General features: G+C 42.3%; 1 protein-coding gene across 1 annotated transcript; it reads left to right on the plus strand.

Moving 5' to 3' along the window:
* Window positions 1–8,843: 8,843 nt before the first annotated feature.
* Window positions 8,844–13,627, plus strand: LOC143136842 (dual specificity tyrosine-phosphorylation-regulated kinase 4-like). Its single transcript, XM_076297516.1, has 12 exons — window positions 8,844–8,870; window positions 9,321–9,461; window positions 9,596–9,716; window positions 9,822–9,985; window positions 10,470–10,606; window positions 10,692–10,832; window positions 11,941–12,079; window positions 12,194–12,275; window positions 12,377–12,549; window positions 12,656–12,716; window positions 12,824–12,953; window positions 13,117–13,627. Exons 1-12 carry the CDS (start codon window positions 8,844–8,846, stop codon window positions 13,625–13,627), a joined length of 1,827 nt encoding a protein of 608 aa, XP_076153631.1.
* Window positions 13,628–15,991: the final 2,364 nt, after the last annotated feature.

Below are 15,991 nucleotides of genomic sequence, written 5' to 3' on the forward strand. Positions count from 1 at the left end.
CGTTTTAAGCCTGCATCGGTCCTGGCTATATTTTGAGGGTTGATTTTAAGGGGAAAATAGCACTTCCCCTTGCTCCCTAAAGTAATGGGACACCCTAGCCCTACACGTGCACGCGCAAAAACGAGGGTTAGGGCAAAAATCTAGGGGTAGGGGAGGTATTGGGACGGGCCCTTAGCCTACCTCCCTAAATCCTCACTCCCATCCGGGTCACGGCACCACTGTAACCGAGGTCGTAATTTGTCCAATGCTCACGGCCCTCGAACCCGCACACCTCCACACACATCGGCATGGGAGTCGAACGCTCTAACCACTGAGCTAAAAGCCCAGGCTTCCAACTCAGCCGTTAGAAGTGTTCTTAAGGTTAGGGGTGTGAGGATTACACGGGTAACTAGCATGCTAGCTCAGTTCGCCTCCGTTACACTACTTATCGCTATTGTTTCTCGTCCCGTCTTCTGCCCTCGCTCGTTTTCCCTGTCAGGCTATCAGTGCGTCCACCTAAAGTTCCTCACTTATTTATTTCTAAGTATTTACTACCCTGTATATACATGCTAAGCTGTAAGTTTTCCTCTCTTATCTGGCAGTGAAGATATTTTCTTCTTCTTCTTCCTTTTTTTATTTTTACGACAGCTGTGTCATAAATACGGCACCTCCAGCTTACATATGGGCCTGTGTCCATCAATCACGTTTTTTGCAGCAACAGCGCCCTCAAACTCATTTTCAGAGCGCTTCGGTCAAGTGTTTATTGTTGCTATGTTACCAAAACCGTCTGCCAGAATGTCTTTTTGGAACGTTGCCTAATGCTAACTAACTAGCTAACTGAAATGGCAGCAATCGTTCAGGACTCAGCTCGCTAAATATGACTTCAACCGACAAAAGGACTTCATTTGGCATTACAATAGAATAGGTCATCCCTCTAGGCTTTGTAATTTGCGTTCAGTTTGCAGCAGTGTTTTAAAGGGGTGGTTCAGGATTTTGGACATAAGACCTCATTTCCAAGTAAGCAAGTGTGATATTTATCAGTGGAGACCGTTTTCAACACGGTTCATCCAGTCCTTCTAATTGCAGAGTTCGCAGGTGCTAGGCTAGCGCAAGTCAGCGGTATATGCTAGCCTGCCACTAAAGACAGTCTTACCCACTCCAAAGTACACCCGAGGCAAATTCCAGACAATCGATGTAAATGTCTGTGTTGATAGAATAGTGTGAGAAATACAACTACCCTCGCATCGCATTGCAATAGTTATACTTTGGTCCCTGAAGTTGGTAGTAGTCATTTTGCATCTCAGCGGCGGACTGATATTACCAAGGCTACTACTAGGTATCCCCATTGGAGTGCGCTTTACTGTTTACTTTTCGGCGCAGTACTACTAACCAGAGCAAGTATAATTCCACCGCTGCTAAGAAACTAGTCCCTCAAAATGTAATGCGATCGTTGAAATGCAAGGATAGAATAACGTTAGAAATAACACTATCAAAACAGACATTTACATTGATAGTCTGGCGTTATAATTTATTTGCCTCGGGTGTACTTTGGAGTGGGTAAGACTGTTTTTAGTGGCAGGCTAGCACATACCGTTGACTTGCGCTAGCCTAGCACCTGCGAACTCTGCAATTAGAAGGACTGGATGAAACGTGTTGAAAACGGTCTCCACTGATAAATATCACACTTGCTTACTTGGAAATGAGGTCCTATGTCCAAAATCCTGAACCACCCCTTTAATATTAGTCACGATAGGACTTGGCTGATTGAGTTTTCCTCTGCCACTACCAACATTGTTGAAATGTAGGTCCCACCCCTTCCTTGATTTCAATTGGCTAGCAAGAGAAAAGTGACATTGACGAGCCCAGCGCTGTCCTATGCTCAGAGCGCTGCGGAAAAAAACGGTCAACGCCGAGGGCTTTTTTCCGCCAAGGGCGTTGAGCGTTGTGAACGCTGAACTTCATAGGATTTGTATTGAAAATAGCTGCCGCCGGCGCAAAAAAAAAGCGTTTGGTGGATTCAGACTCTATATAGTGCATCTAGAACGTACAAGTTAGTTCATTGTACAGGAGAAACACAGCGAGTAGCCCATTGCTCGCTGTGCAGCGTTGTGATCTCTTTTCATTTATTTATAAGCTTTTCTATATCTTCCTGCCAGGTGTATTCCAACTGTTAGGCTAAGTTTTAAAGCTGATGCCATTGCCGTCTTGTGCCAACCTTTACAGCGAGCTTGTGCCGTGGAAGAGCCAGCCAACGGCTACTGTGTGGTGTGTGTGTGTGCCCAAGTCCAACCGTCTCCTCCTGGAATCCCGTCTGGTCACCCTAGTTTAAGGTGACTTAGCTTAACTTAGCATATTAATACATTTGACAGTTGCAAGACGTGCAAGCTCACAAGGATATCTGCTGATAAATCAAGATCTCCAATGCTCTCGGGGTCTTGATTGTAGATGAGGATCTGTATTAAAATAATAAGGTTTTAATCTATTTGAACTAATTGTCTATTCACAAGGGAAATCAGGAATTTCTGTTAGGGGCTAGCGACTCACTTAGACGAAAGGAATCGAGGGGGATAATAAGTTGATTGATAGAAGAGAAGTGTTGATTATATTGTTGATCAGTAGTATAGATGAAGTTCAAGAAATATTATTATTTACAGATTAGATGTCAGTTTTTTCTCTCTCTCTCTCGGTGTTGAAGGTTATTGTGTCTATCCAATATCTCGATTTCAAGTCTGATTTTGAAGCGGCAGTTGCTTAATATTATTTGAATGAATATTCTGGCCTGGCGCACGCTCTAGGGGCTATCAGCGAACTCCCAGTGCATCAGAAAGGGTTAGGGAGTGTCTGAAAATTAGGGTTACACTAGGTTTGGGGTGTTAGTGATTAACCAAAGTGAGTCAACTCAACCCATTAAGTTAGATCTGTTTGGGACCTAAAGGATCCTCGATTCCTATAAACACTGCAGCTGGTGTAATTTTACAGCTGTATTAATGTTTTGGTATGTGAGTGTAAATAGTTTATTCTGTGGTATGTACAGTTCATTTCTGATACTCATGTATAGTGTCAAGGGTGCAAGACTCGTTGCGCAGGGTGGACGCCGGGGTGTGTATGAGACGTCTGCAACTGTGTACCACCAGAAGACGCCAATATTCTGTGCCGGGACCAAATCATCTGTGGCACATCGATGGGAACCACAAATTGATACGCTAGGCCTATTATTGGTGCCAAGTCAGATGCTATTCATGAATAGTATTGGCCTATATATTTCAATTTGTTATAATGATTTATTTCAATTATGTCTCTGTGACAGGTAGAGGTTTGTGTGGTGCATGGTGGAGTCGATTCAGTCAGTTGTTGGTCTACATGACAGTGGCGGGAAACAACAGGGCGACCACTGTCCTACACAGCTTTCGAAAAGCAGAGGAAGAGTATGGAAGCTGAATGTAGCCGAATTCATAATTTATGCCAGTGGGACTGACAGGTACTCCCACATCACCGACCGCAATGTGCACAATCAAAGGTAAACACTAACAGGGAAATATAAAATTATTTGTGATGAACACAACCGTCCACTATAAGAATACAGATATATTATGTATGTATATAAAAATAAATTATACATGTTGTCTTTCGTGCAGGATTGAGAGAATGTGGAGAGATGTTTATGAGCATGCCATCGACCTCTTCTATCAAGTTTTTATGACTCTGGAAAATCATGGTACACTTGACCCAGACAATGAAGTCCACCTGTTCGCCCTGCACTGGGCATTTCTTCCTGTAATACAAAAGAACTTGGACTCTTTCAGGAGAGGTTGGAATTTGCATGGTCTTCGGACAGAAAGAAATCAATCCCCCTTTCAGCTTTGGACAAGACACAGATACCAACATCCCACAGAGGACTCTGTAGCTGTAAGCAGCCATTTAGAAAAAACTATTTATGACTATTGAATGCCTTGTGAACAATTAATTAATAAAATATTGATTTACATCTCTTAGGTCATTGCTGACTACGGTAGAAACGTTGATCAACAACAAAACCTTGGTACCACAGTTCCTGTTCCAGAGATTCAGCTAATTCGACAGCTCTCAGAAGAGGACATTTCCTTGTTTCCCATTCCAGGTGCCTCTATAGATGATGCAATAGGCATATACTTGGAAACCGTAAGAATACTATCAAGGATAATTTAGAATTGACAAACAAACATTTTGGAGAGACAAATTAATTTATATTGAAATATTACATTTCATTTATAAACAAATAACATATTGTAAATTCATGAAAACACACGGTTGTCATTGTTCTTATTAATAGATTTTACATATTGAATTGTTAGGCTTTTTTTAAGTATTAGAGAAGTCTGAATCCTGCTAATAGCAGCAGCAAGTGCAGTTTGAAAGTCAGTGTAGTGTGTGTATTGTGCAGGTATCCGTAGTGTCTCGAAACAGGCAGCGGATGTTATAAATCGTCCTTCTGCTAGCTCAACATTAAGTTCAGTGGTGATGGTTTCCCACCCCACCCAAAACTTCAGGATTTGTATGAGTGAATCGGAAGATGCTAACAGATTAAGAAAATAATGAAATAGGGTAAATACATTTGTATAATTTGTCATTTTGCATATATAAGATAAAGTTGCCAGAGTGATCTATACCTGTTTCAATGAATGTCCGCAGGAAACCAGTAATACGACAAATGGTTTCAATGTCGAAATCGTCATCTTCGCTATTGCTGTCCTCTGACGGCCAATTTATTTTGTCAAGGAGCATCTAGCAGGTTTAAAAGATGAGTGATGCATTTGATTTTAGTAAACAAATTCAAGACGGCAAAAACGTACAAATGTGAGATGGACACAAAGTAACTTACCTGTGGTGTGTATTGTATTTCCGTGAAGTGCACAGAGATAGAGTCTGTCTCAATTGGTGTACTTACGTGAGTACACTTTCGTGTAGTACCCTATGTGCACTGTGTGCTTACTGGCGGAGTGCGCAAATTTTAACAGAATAGTGTTGTCTCATATCAAACACTAACTCCGTGCACTTCACGGAAATGACGATCGCAACATTTAAATATAACTTTATTGGCGTCCTCAATTCGACAGTGACATGGTCATACTGTGTCAAAACATGAACCGTTTATGTTATAACTTGCTTGTACCTCTGTAAAGTCTGTTTTCCACTGCTGCTGCTTCAGATTTCTCAACCGCGATTACCACGAGTTTGAAAACGCTCCCTCCCCTTCCGCTATTTGGCCAAGATGGCGTCCGTTAAGGGCGAAAAGTGTCCAGCGTTGCACACTCAGCTTTTTGACCGTTATAAGTGCACCATCCGGGAACTTGCAGCGCCCTTCGTGTCGTTGGAATTTTCAGTGTGAACACCCTCATGCACTCAAATTAGGTATTGTAAGTGCAGAAGTACGTGATTTGAGACAGTCTTAGTGTTTGATCTTAGTGTTAAAATTTGCGCACTCCGCCAGTAAGCACACAGTACTACACGAAAGTGTACTCACGTAAGTACACCAATTGAGACAGACTCCAAGTGTCAAAATTATTTTGAACAAGAAAATTACACTGCAGAAATGCAGAGACTAGGCTATGCAGTGCATTTGTCTGGTAATTGGTAACACCATTAATGTCCATGCACTTGGTGTGACTGGAGATAATATAATATGAACATTTTGAAAAATTGCACTGATGTCAGACCTTACTCTAGTTGTCATTTTCCACAGTAAATTTGATGCTACTGCTCAAATAGACCTTTACAGTTGCTGATAGACCGTGACTGTCAGGCACATCAGTTAAGATCATAGCATTAACTTCTGTTACACTTAAATCTATTTATAATGCGAACATAAAATGGCATTGCACCTGGCATGCATATAGCTATAGCACTCACGAGATAGCAATTGCTATCTGGCTGCAAACACTTTGCCTCAGTCAGTACCATTCATTTCGGTCAGGCATTAAGCAAAATGAAGTAATCTACTTCTCCTGTCGCATACCATCAACATAGTATATTGTTATTTCATTTTAAGCTAGTGCGGGTTTTTTATCAACTCATGCAAGCAATTAATGCAAGCATCTAGCATTTAGAATTCCCTGCTAAAAGACATTCCCGCCAGGTTGAGCATGAAAATTGTTACCACTATATTTCATCCACCACAATCAAAACTAAAAAAGCATGTCTATGGAAAATAAATGTGATGAAATGCCAAATCGCTTCTGGTGGACTGATGATTTTTGCAATATAGGCCTACTGCAGAACACTGCGTTTTGACCACTTGCTCATCTCTCACAGTTGTGTGGCGTGCAAACTGGCGCTAACGATTTCAGCAGCTTTCAGTCCATAATGGCGGACGTTTCGCATCTTGGGCTTCTACTCTTTGCCCCTACGACACTAGCCTAGCCTACTGAACGAATGAACGAACGATCTACGAAACAATATTAAACTCGAAGGAGAAAATGTGGGAATTAGGTTAAACTGAAACAATGACTGTGGTGTATTGGTCCGTGTATATAGTAAGTGTATGAAATGTACAATACAAATTGGCTAGCAATTTCGCCAAGCAAAAACATGAAATTTGCAAAAGTTTATCTTTGGACTACACTTGCAAAATCTGCGATGGACTAAGCGTATCTTATATCGCTTCGGTGACTTTTTATAGTACAAAATCAATCAAAACAAAAGGAGACGCATTTCAGACCCTCCAATCATCACGCAGAAACTCGGAATCCGGGTGAGCCGAGACCAGCCCACTCCTCCATTCACCCCCAGAGACGCTGAGCGTCCGTGGGCGGGAAATTCTAGCAACATTTATCCTGAAAAAAATCTGTTCAAACTTCAAAGCAGCGCTGGCTCGCGAGGAGTTGGAGGCTACTGCTGTCTCCTCCGCCTTTTTGAAACACTTCTGCTAGTTAGCCTGAGTGACACTGGTTGCATCCCCCTTCAGTCATGCATAAATGAACTCCATGGACGATGGCTTCAACAGGGAAATGCACTGTGACGCTACGGGAATGAGAAGGAAATCGAGTAAGTCAATGTAGTTGATTCTGAACGAATTCGTCTTCGAGATGAACGTGTGCTAACGCATTTTTAGTTAATAAAATGTTAACACAATAGTACATATTTGACCATTAACTTAACATTAGCCCTTGCAGTCTAAAAGAACTCGCCTCTGGTGCTGTCGGTTCATTTAATACCATTTATTTTAAAAGTATGTTGTTGAATTTAATATGTATGTATGTTAATGTCAATGTTTTTTTTTTTGTCTCTCGAAAATGAATTTGAGTAAAAAAGTATTATAACAATCGAAGTCTGCAGTCTTGTTTCATGAAGATGAAGTTCCCAGGCGTGATGCGTTGTTCATGTTCAAAATTGTGTTGCTTGGCATTTAGAATGATACCGATAATGACTTGGAATTCTAACTGCTTTAGAACGCTAGCCTCGACCCAGAGCTCTGCCCAAAGGTCCCGTTTGACGTTGGATTGTCAATTGCTTTATGACGTCACGCGCGGTTCATTATGACATTGGAGGCATATGAAATATAATCCATAGCCTTTCAGAGATTGCTTCATTGTAGCTTTGTCGCTTTCATGAGCAAGATTACTCTCATATGCCGAATAAGACTTCTCTTCTAAGGCAAACATGAGTTCTGGGAATCTTGGGGAACGACCCCCAAATAGGTGAGTAGGTTATAATTTAGCCTAGTATGAATATTTGTGGTATGACGTTAATATTAATCTCGCTGAGAATTAAGTTCTAGGTGGATGTCCGTGAAACAGGTCCACGCTCAAATACATTGAAGTATATAAGCCCAATGACGTGAATGAATTTGCCTAAATAGTTAATGGTATGGCCATAACCTGGCTGAAATGACGGTCGCCCAAGAAATGAACAACATTTGTTTCATTTTAGACGTAAAACTGCAAGAAAGCCGAAAGAACGAGACAACGCCCTGCCAGTTCTGTGCAAGGTATGTGAAAGCACACTTACCGGTAGTTAAATGGTTGAAATAGGAATGGACTTTCCTGACCAACAATTTGGCGAAATGTAGGCTAATCTAGACTGCTGCACATATTGTCAGTGATTTGAATGTGACTATGAAATAGAATGTGAATATTTTATATGGCTGGGCTAAAAAAATAACCTATCAATAGGCAATAAGGAAAAACTATGATTATAGCTTACATAGGGAACAATATTAATTTAAAGGGGAACACAGGCTGTGGCTTGGGCCTTCCTGGCCAAACTGCCCTGGGGAACCTCATTTAGCTGCTCATTTTTCAAGATAGAAACATCACTTGGAGGGCCAAAAATAATTATATCAGTTTTACTTTCGTTCAGTTGAAGAAAATGTCTTGCCATCCAGCGTTTGACGTCACTAAGACAGTTAAAAATATTCTCCAATGAACAAATGCCATCAGTGTTCAAAGGCAGGTAAAACTGAGTGTCATCTGCATAGCAGTGATACTGAATGTTATACTTATTAAAAATTGAGCCAAGGGGTAGCATATAAAGAGAGAATAAAAGAGGGCCCAAAATGGAACCCTGAGGAACACCACACTTTATAGGGGCAGAGGAAGAGGAGAAATTGCCTAAACTAACTGAAAATGATCTATCACTAAGATAAGAAGATAACCATTGCAAACCAGTGCAATGTGACCAGTCCCTTATTGGCCAGGGTTGAATATTTAGAGGTGAGGATAGTGCTGAAAGTCTGTGTTTTAGCAAAGTGATGATGTGAAAATATTTTTTTACAGCCGGATGAGTGCCCCCCGGGTCCCAAACCCCACGGTGGAACTTCAGGGACTGCCTTGCATGTGATATCTGGGGAAGGGCTTCGATCGAGCAAACCCCAGAAATCTGGTATATGCATGGTATCTGGTAGACCCTACCAGCAGGTAAGGCCTTTCTCATTCCATCCTCACAGAAAGAGTCCCCTGGGATGCACTCTCCTAGTGTGTGCAGTTGGGGGACGGGCGACCCCTCACAGAGTAGGAATTTACCTGAGAACTGGTGTCTTTGCCCATGACCCAACCAAACCCAGTAACCCTCCCCTTACCACCACACACACACACATACAGATAACGGCAGTAAGTGCTGTACCTCTATGCCTTTGTCCCTATACCTTTCTCATTCCAGGTAAGCCTACCTGCCTCTCAGGAGGTCTAGTTAGTGCCTGTGGCACACCTGGGCGCAAGTCAGCTGGATAAGCAGACTAGATGCTTTTTAAACCCCCCTTTGTCTTGCCACTATATTCCCCTCGCCTGTACACCACAGGAGCATTCACATGCTGCAGGAAAGTTGTCACCCGTTCACATTTCATCTGTATCTCTGTCTCTTCCCCTCAGCACCATCTTGGCACATTTCCTCATCTGGAGAATAAGCCAGTGTGTCGTAACCCCCTTAAGACCAGCAGCCATAAGGACATCCTGCCCCGTATTGCTCCTGTTATCCACAATACTCCTCCTGTGATCCCGCCACCCAGCGCTGTAAGCATGTCAGGGTAGATACATGTGGAAAACTGTCAGGGTTTTCACTGGGACTGTCCATTACTTAAGTGCTTTCATTATGGTAAACCCAAGTGGAACTGTGTTTGACTGAATCTGAATCTGCCATTAAACAGGACGATAGGCCTCGGACCTCGAAATTCAGGTCCACAGTGGAGAATCTGCCAGAATGCGTCAACAGCAGGACAAGTGCAGGACACTACAATGGAGCAAAGTCACTGCCCCTAACGCCAAGAGGTACAGAGAAATTCAAGTGCATTGTGTGATAAAAGACAACGGATATCTCTGTAATGACTGAGTCTCTCTGGCGACTGATGTTTTATTTGTTAAATGTTTTTTCAGAGGCACTGAAAATATTCAGGGATAAGCTGTCGGAGTTTGAGCAGGAAGAGATCATCAACTTTCCGGAGATCTACTTCCTTGGTCTCGATGCCCAGAAGATCGAAGCAATTAAAGGGGCTCCCCAAAACAATGGCTTTGATGATGAGAATAGCATGTACATCAAGGTATCCTGTCCTTAGAACTGTGCAGATGTCATACTGTAGGCATCATTGTATCATTCCTTATGAGGTGTACACGTATTCGGTTGGGGCCTAACAGCTTTTTCCTTCAAAAACATTTACTAGCGCAGCCAGCCGGTTTTCACTTGTAAACCTTATCACCATCACCTCAGTTTAGTGAGAGTTAAACAAAATCGGTTAACTTTAACAGAGTAATTGCTGCAGCTGTGCAGCCAGATGATATAATCAAGGGTGCACGAAAATAGGATTTTATTAGGTTGAGTCAACAAGTGAGTAGTAGGATGACAATGTTCTTAAAGGCTACTCTGATAGTGGAAAAAATAGTTTATTTTACTGTCTATAGAGAAAAACGAGTGGCTCTGAAAGCCGTTGGACCCGGAAAGAGAATTATCAGCCTATTATTGCATCATAACCGAATACTTAGGTGTGCATTGTCATGAAATATTGTTTTTCTTTATGGATATTCAAGGTTTTGCATGACCACCTTCAATACCGCTATGAAGTTCTGGAGGTAATTGGAAAGGGATCATTTGGTCAAGTCCTGAAATGTATGGATCATAAGACCAAAGAACTGGTTGCTGTTAAGATTCTTCGCAACAAAAGAAGGTAAAAAGACTCCATGAATGTATATACTTTCTATAGTTCAATACATATTTCTATTATGTTATTAATTCATGTGCTTTGGGCACAGATTCAAGCAACAAGGCCTGGTGGAGCTCAAGATCTTGGATCGGTTGCGCAAGAAAGATCGGAACAACCACTTCAATGTCATCCACATGAAGGAGTGCTTTATGTTCCGTGACCACCTATGCATCACCTTTGAGCTCCAGGGGTAAGGCTAGTGGACGGCCGGGAAATTAATCTAAGAAAACTTCTCATTAGTTCACCATATGTGAGAAAGATGGTGACCGAAGATGATTAAGCCTCCAGAATAAGGTCACAATAATCAACGGCAAAATGTATTCAAGAATTGGCACTTGATTACTGTAATGCAGGGATTCCCAAACTGTGGTACGTGTACCCCCGGTGGTACGCGAGCTGCTTCTAGGGGGTACGCGAGATGAAAAGGGCTATGGCGGAAAGGTGTAAAATGAAAATGTTAAATCTTTTGTAATTAATTCATGAATAAATACATAATTTCGAATCAGGTCATAATGATATGGAAACAAGAAATTAAAGGATATCATTTATAAACTCTGTATGTGTTCATCAAAAAAATGGCAGCTTATTAAACATGATGCCTGGAATAGCTAATAGAATGCGTTACTTTTGAATGCGTTGGATGGTCCGTGGTCCGTGGGGGGGGAAGTTTCGCGGTAACAGGTTTTTGAAAACAACAAAAACAGAAAGGAGGAGTTATCTGAAAGGAGTTATTTCAGATGGGCAAGAAAGGTAACATTAAGCTAGGCTTTACATTTAACAAACTGAAGGTAGCCTAAGTTTAGCCTTTCTAGGCTGTATAGCCTAATGTTGTCCAAACGAATACATCCTTGTCAGGCGTTGTTGTAGGCCTATTATAAGATATTGTATGTGGATGTAGTTAGGCTACTATGCAGGCTACTTTTCATAACTTTTTAACTGACCAAATGCACGCACCTAAAACCGGGTAACGGACAACTATTGTCAACGGGGGGGGGGGGGGTTATAGAATGTGTTACGTTTTTATGTGTTTATATGTCGGATGGTGGGGGTACGCGAGCCGAGTCGGAATGTAAGCGGTGGTACGCGGGGGGGAAAGTTTGGGAACCGCTGCTGTAATGTAATGTGACATTTAAAAAAAAATCACTTAGCTTTAGTGGTCTAGAGGAAAACCAAAATACATTGGCTAAATGGATATTGATGATGTGTTGTTGTTGTTTTATTAGAGCACTTAGCACATGTGATGTGACTATATACTGTACCTTTAAAGAGCCACTTGTTTTTTTTTCTCATGATTTCAGAGATAACCTCTATGAGACTATGAAGAAGAATCGCTATAAGGGCTTCAGCCAAGCCACAGTGCGTCGCTTCACTCACTCCATCCTTAAGTGCCTGCAGATGCTTCATCATGAGAAGATAATCCACTGTGACCTTAAGCCGGTATGCTATCATTGCTCCCCATCCATCTGCTTGAAAAAAAATGTTTGCATGATGCAGAATGTCCTTCCATTACCGTTCATGATCTCAATGCTGAATTGATGGTGTTTGTTGCAGGAGAACATCGTTGTTACCCAGAACGGCTCGCAGAACATCAAAGTGATCGATTTTGGATCTAGTTGCTTCGATCATGAGAGAGGTGTGTGAGACACAGCCCTTCCCTGTTCGTCCTCTTCATCATCCCCACAGTCTAGTCTTCCTCTCATCTCACCACTTACCTCTGGGCCTTCTTGTCCGCAGTGTACTCTTACATCCAGAGCCGCTTCTACCGCTCCCCTGAGATCATCCTGGGCTGCAGCTATGGCATAGAGATTGATATGTGGAGCCTTGGCTGCATCATTGCGGAGCTGTACACCGGCGTGCCACTCTTTCCTGGAGAGAATGAGAAGGACCAGCTTGCCCTCATCATGGAGGTACTGTCTAACAGCAATTGTTCCGTGTATGTAACGCAGGTTCTCTATTTTGTGAATGAGTGCTGCAGTTGCATGTCATGATCTTTGAGGTGTGTTTGTGTCTCAGGTGCTGGGAGTGCCTCCGGAGGAGATGCTTCAGACTGCGCCTAGGACGAAAAAGTTTTTTGGTGAGTTCCTGATATCAGGTGCAGTCATGCTACAGGACATGACCTGAGGAGAAGATGGCCCCATGAGAGTTTGTCCCCATGTAAACGATGAGCCTTTTCTCCCCCAGAGCCTAATGGCAAACCAAGGCCCTACACCAATAGCAAGGGCAAGACCAGAAAAACTGGCTCCAAAGATCTGGCCAGCATTCTGAAGACCTCTGATCCACTCTTTCTGGACTTCATCAGGGGCTGCCTTGCGTATGTATCAGTGCAGTACAAAACATAGAATCCAAAATGAGACATGGTAAACATAGGGCAACACAGGGCATACATAGGGTAGAGTGAGAGGGATATGGTGGCATTTTATCGTTTCTAATTATGCTCACATATAGATTCTTTGACACTTCACTACCTTATGCAGCTGGGACCCAACTAAGCGCATGACTCCGGATGAGGCCCTTCAGCATGATTGGTTTGCTGAGGCCAAAAACAGGTGTCACACAAGGATCCGTACCTCTAGGAAGACAGTTGAGGTCAACACCCCTCCCCAGTCCCCCAAGCAGGCGGCCGAGAAATCCATCCCTCTGGTGGCCGGGAAGTCCATCAAGCAGGTGGCCGAGAGGTCAATCACGGTGGCCGATAAGTTTCACCGACTCTACTCTGCTAGGTCCTACAAGCAGGGCCAAGCAGGAAAGACCGATAGGCAGAGCCCCGGGAGAGACAAGCTGGCTTCTCTGGACCACCAATCTGTACCAGGTGCGACGGCCTGGAAGTATGCAGCGGAGGGAGCAATCAAGGTCCCCAGCAGTGGTGGCAGCAGGTGCAAGGTGGCCAAACCAAAGTCAGCCCAAATTATCATCCCCTCCCCCATGGATGCCACTGCCCTTACTTCAGACCTGGATCTTAAACAGGTCTGGCCCCGCCTCAACTGAGAGGCAACCACTAGGGCTGTTTTGAGGGTGGTAAGGTGGTATTGATTTGCTCATCCTTCTTGTGTGTATCCTTACATTCTTGACGCTAAGGGCCCGGATCCACCCAAACTTCAGGAATATTTGGACATACAGGAGGTATTGACAACTTAACAGCTAAGTTACCCCTTGCCCTCAAACTGATGCCCTTCATTAGGCCTACTGACTATAGGGTCAAGGATGATGCTTGATTTGTGTGTGTGTGTGTGTGTGTGGTCAGGAAATGACAGTGCTATCACACAACTGAGGTTGAGTAACCTCCTGGCACACCTCAGCTCCCAAATTAAAAAAGTGCTCACCTTTAAATGTTAAAGACCAAAAACATGTCAATTGGTAAACTGGTGGACCATGCTGAATGACAACTTTGCATTGGTTCGTAGGAAATTAATTGGATATACACTTTGGATATTCGGCCACCCCTTTCTAAATTTCTTACCATGCTCCCAATGTTGCATTTTAGTAGACTAGTCATTGTATTTGACATCTTGAAGATATTTCAAATATACTAATGCAAGTATATTGGTGCACCTAAGATGAAATATTTACTGCAGACACACCTTTGTAAAGTATTTCAGCCTGCATATATTACACAGCCTGAATTAAATCACTGAGCTGTATTTCTAACCTCTACATTTGCATGAATGTACTTGTCCATCTGTTATTAACACCCAAGGGAGCAGATGTCAACCCTTAACTTTCTCACTGTAATTCTGTCATTTGTTGCAACTTTGCAATGATTCTTCTATTGGATAAATAATTTAACCAAACCTTCCTACCATGCACCTAAAGCAGAATTATAACATTGAGTGCGGATCACTTAAAGGGATCTACGCACCTTTGTAACATAATTAAGTCTTCCTTTATCACTCATTCTCTGAATTGACCACTGAACAACTGAGTGCGAATCATTGTTTTTAACGTAAGCACCTTTGGTTTATATTATCAAAAATAACATAGAATAATAATTAATCGACCTCTAAAACTGAGCTTTGCATGGATATATTTGAACATCTATTATTTAAACCTGGGATTAGACCTTATCCCTCATATACTCATCTAGTCACAGTAATTCTCTACCAAAGATGCAGAGAGTACTGCCTAAAATTCCAGATTGATCATGATTTGTTTTGAAGTGTGATGGCTCCATCTAGTGACATCTAGTAGAAATGTTCCTGACCTGAGTGATTGTGACGTGATATGATATTATAAGCAAGCAGCATCATTGACCTTAAGCTTTTACCAAACCATCATTATAGACACAATTGGACCCCCCCCCCACACACACACACTCCTAAATAAAAAAAATAGACCAAATTTGACCCTCCACAGCATTGGCATCCCCAAATCAAACTTTGGTTCATCCTCGCCTCTGCCACATATTGTACTTACCCAAACTGCCATCACAATGGGACTTTGCCTACAGCACTGCAGATAATGACACCTAGACTGCGCCTGTTGGGCCCCTCTGCGCTTGACCATCATGACAGACTCAATGGGACTTCCCCATTAGTCCCCCACAATACCCCGATCTCTCCCCATTGCACTAGCCATATAATTCACTTAACATAACAGTTCCCCATAGCCACCCATATCCCATTCTTCCCTAATAAATGACGAGCATGCAGTTGGTGGCCATGTGTTTTTATTTTAGGTGACTTTGATCACCTCCTTCCTTCTGGTTTGATTTCCCCCCCTGTAAAACAATTATTAAATTGGATATTAGCAATGCCTGTGCATATTGTGTGTCATACATATGTAATTATATTGTGTGTGTAGATATTTATTATAGTGGATGGAATCCACTATCTTGAAATCTCCTGGCTTATTATAACCTTTTTTCTTTTTACCTTTTCAAGAATTAATGTGACTCTAACCGCTTAACATACAGACATGTTGAAATAACTGTTCTGAAGGTCTGGAGTGGGGCAAGAGATGTATTTTTTCAGATTTTTAAAAAAGTTTATACTTTTTGAGAAATAGGGGATTAAAAATGTTAAAAAGCTCATTTTCCCCCCATAAACTTCAAAGGCTGTGATGTCATAATGGCCTAAAGGCAGCTGCACTTGTTAAGCTCCCAGAGTCCAGTGAAATTGCTGCCTTGGCAACGCTACGTCATGGCTTCGGGACTCTGTTCCCGGGCTAATAGAGTGGTGAAGTCCCGCCCCTTCCGTTTGCCTCCATGAGACCTATCTTTCAAAAAAATTTGAACGGCAGTCTATGGCGAAAAAGAAATTATTTTCTGGTCCCGGTTGACTTGTGCCTTGAATTACCCATATGATGTTTGTCAATTTTAAAGACAATTTTTCATGTAAAGACATTTGCAGTTTG

This window comes from Alosa pseudoharengus, unplaced genomic scaffold (assembly GCF_046254945.1).
Source record: "Alosa pseudoharengus isolate Yale_2024_CS ecotype anadromous, Long Island Sound unplaced genomic scaffold, YU_APseudo_1.1 YU_APseudo_1.1_scf_20, whole genome shotgun sequence".
NCBI classification, from domain to species: Eukaryota; Metazoa; Chordata; class Actinopteri; order Clupeiformes; family Clupeidae; genus Alosa; species Alosa pseudoharengus.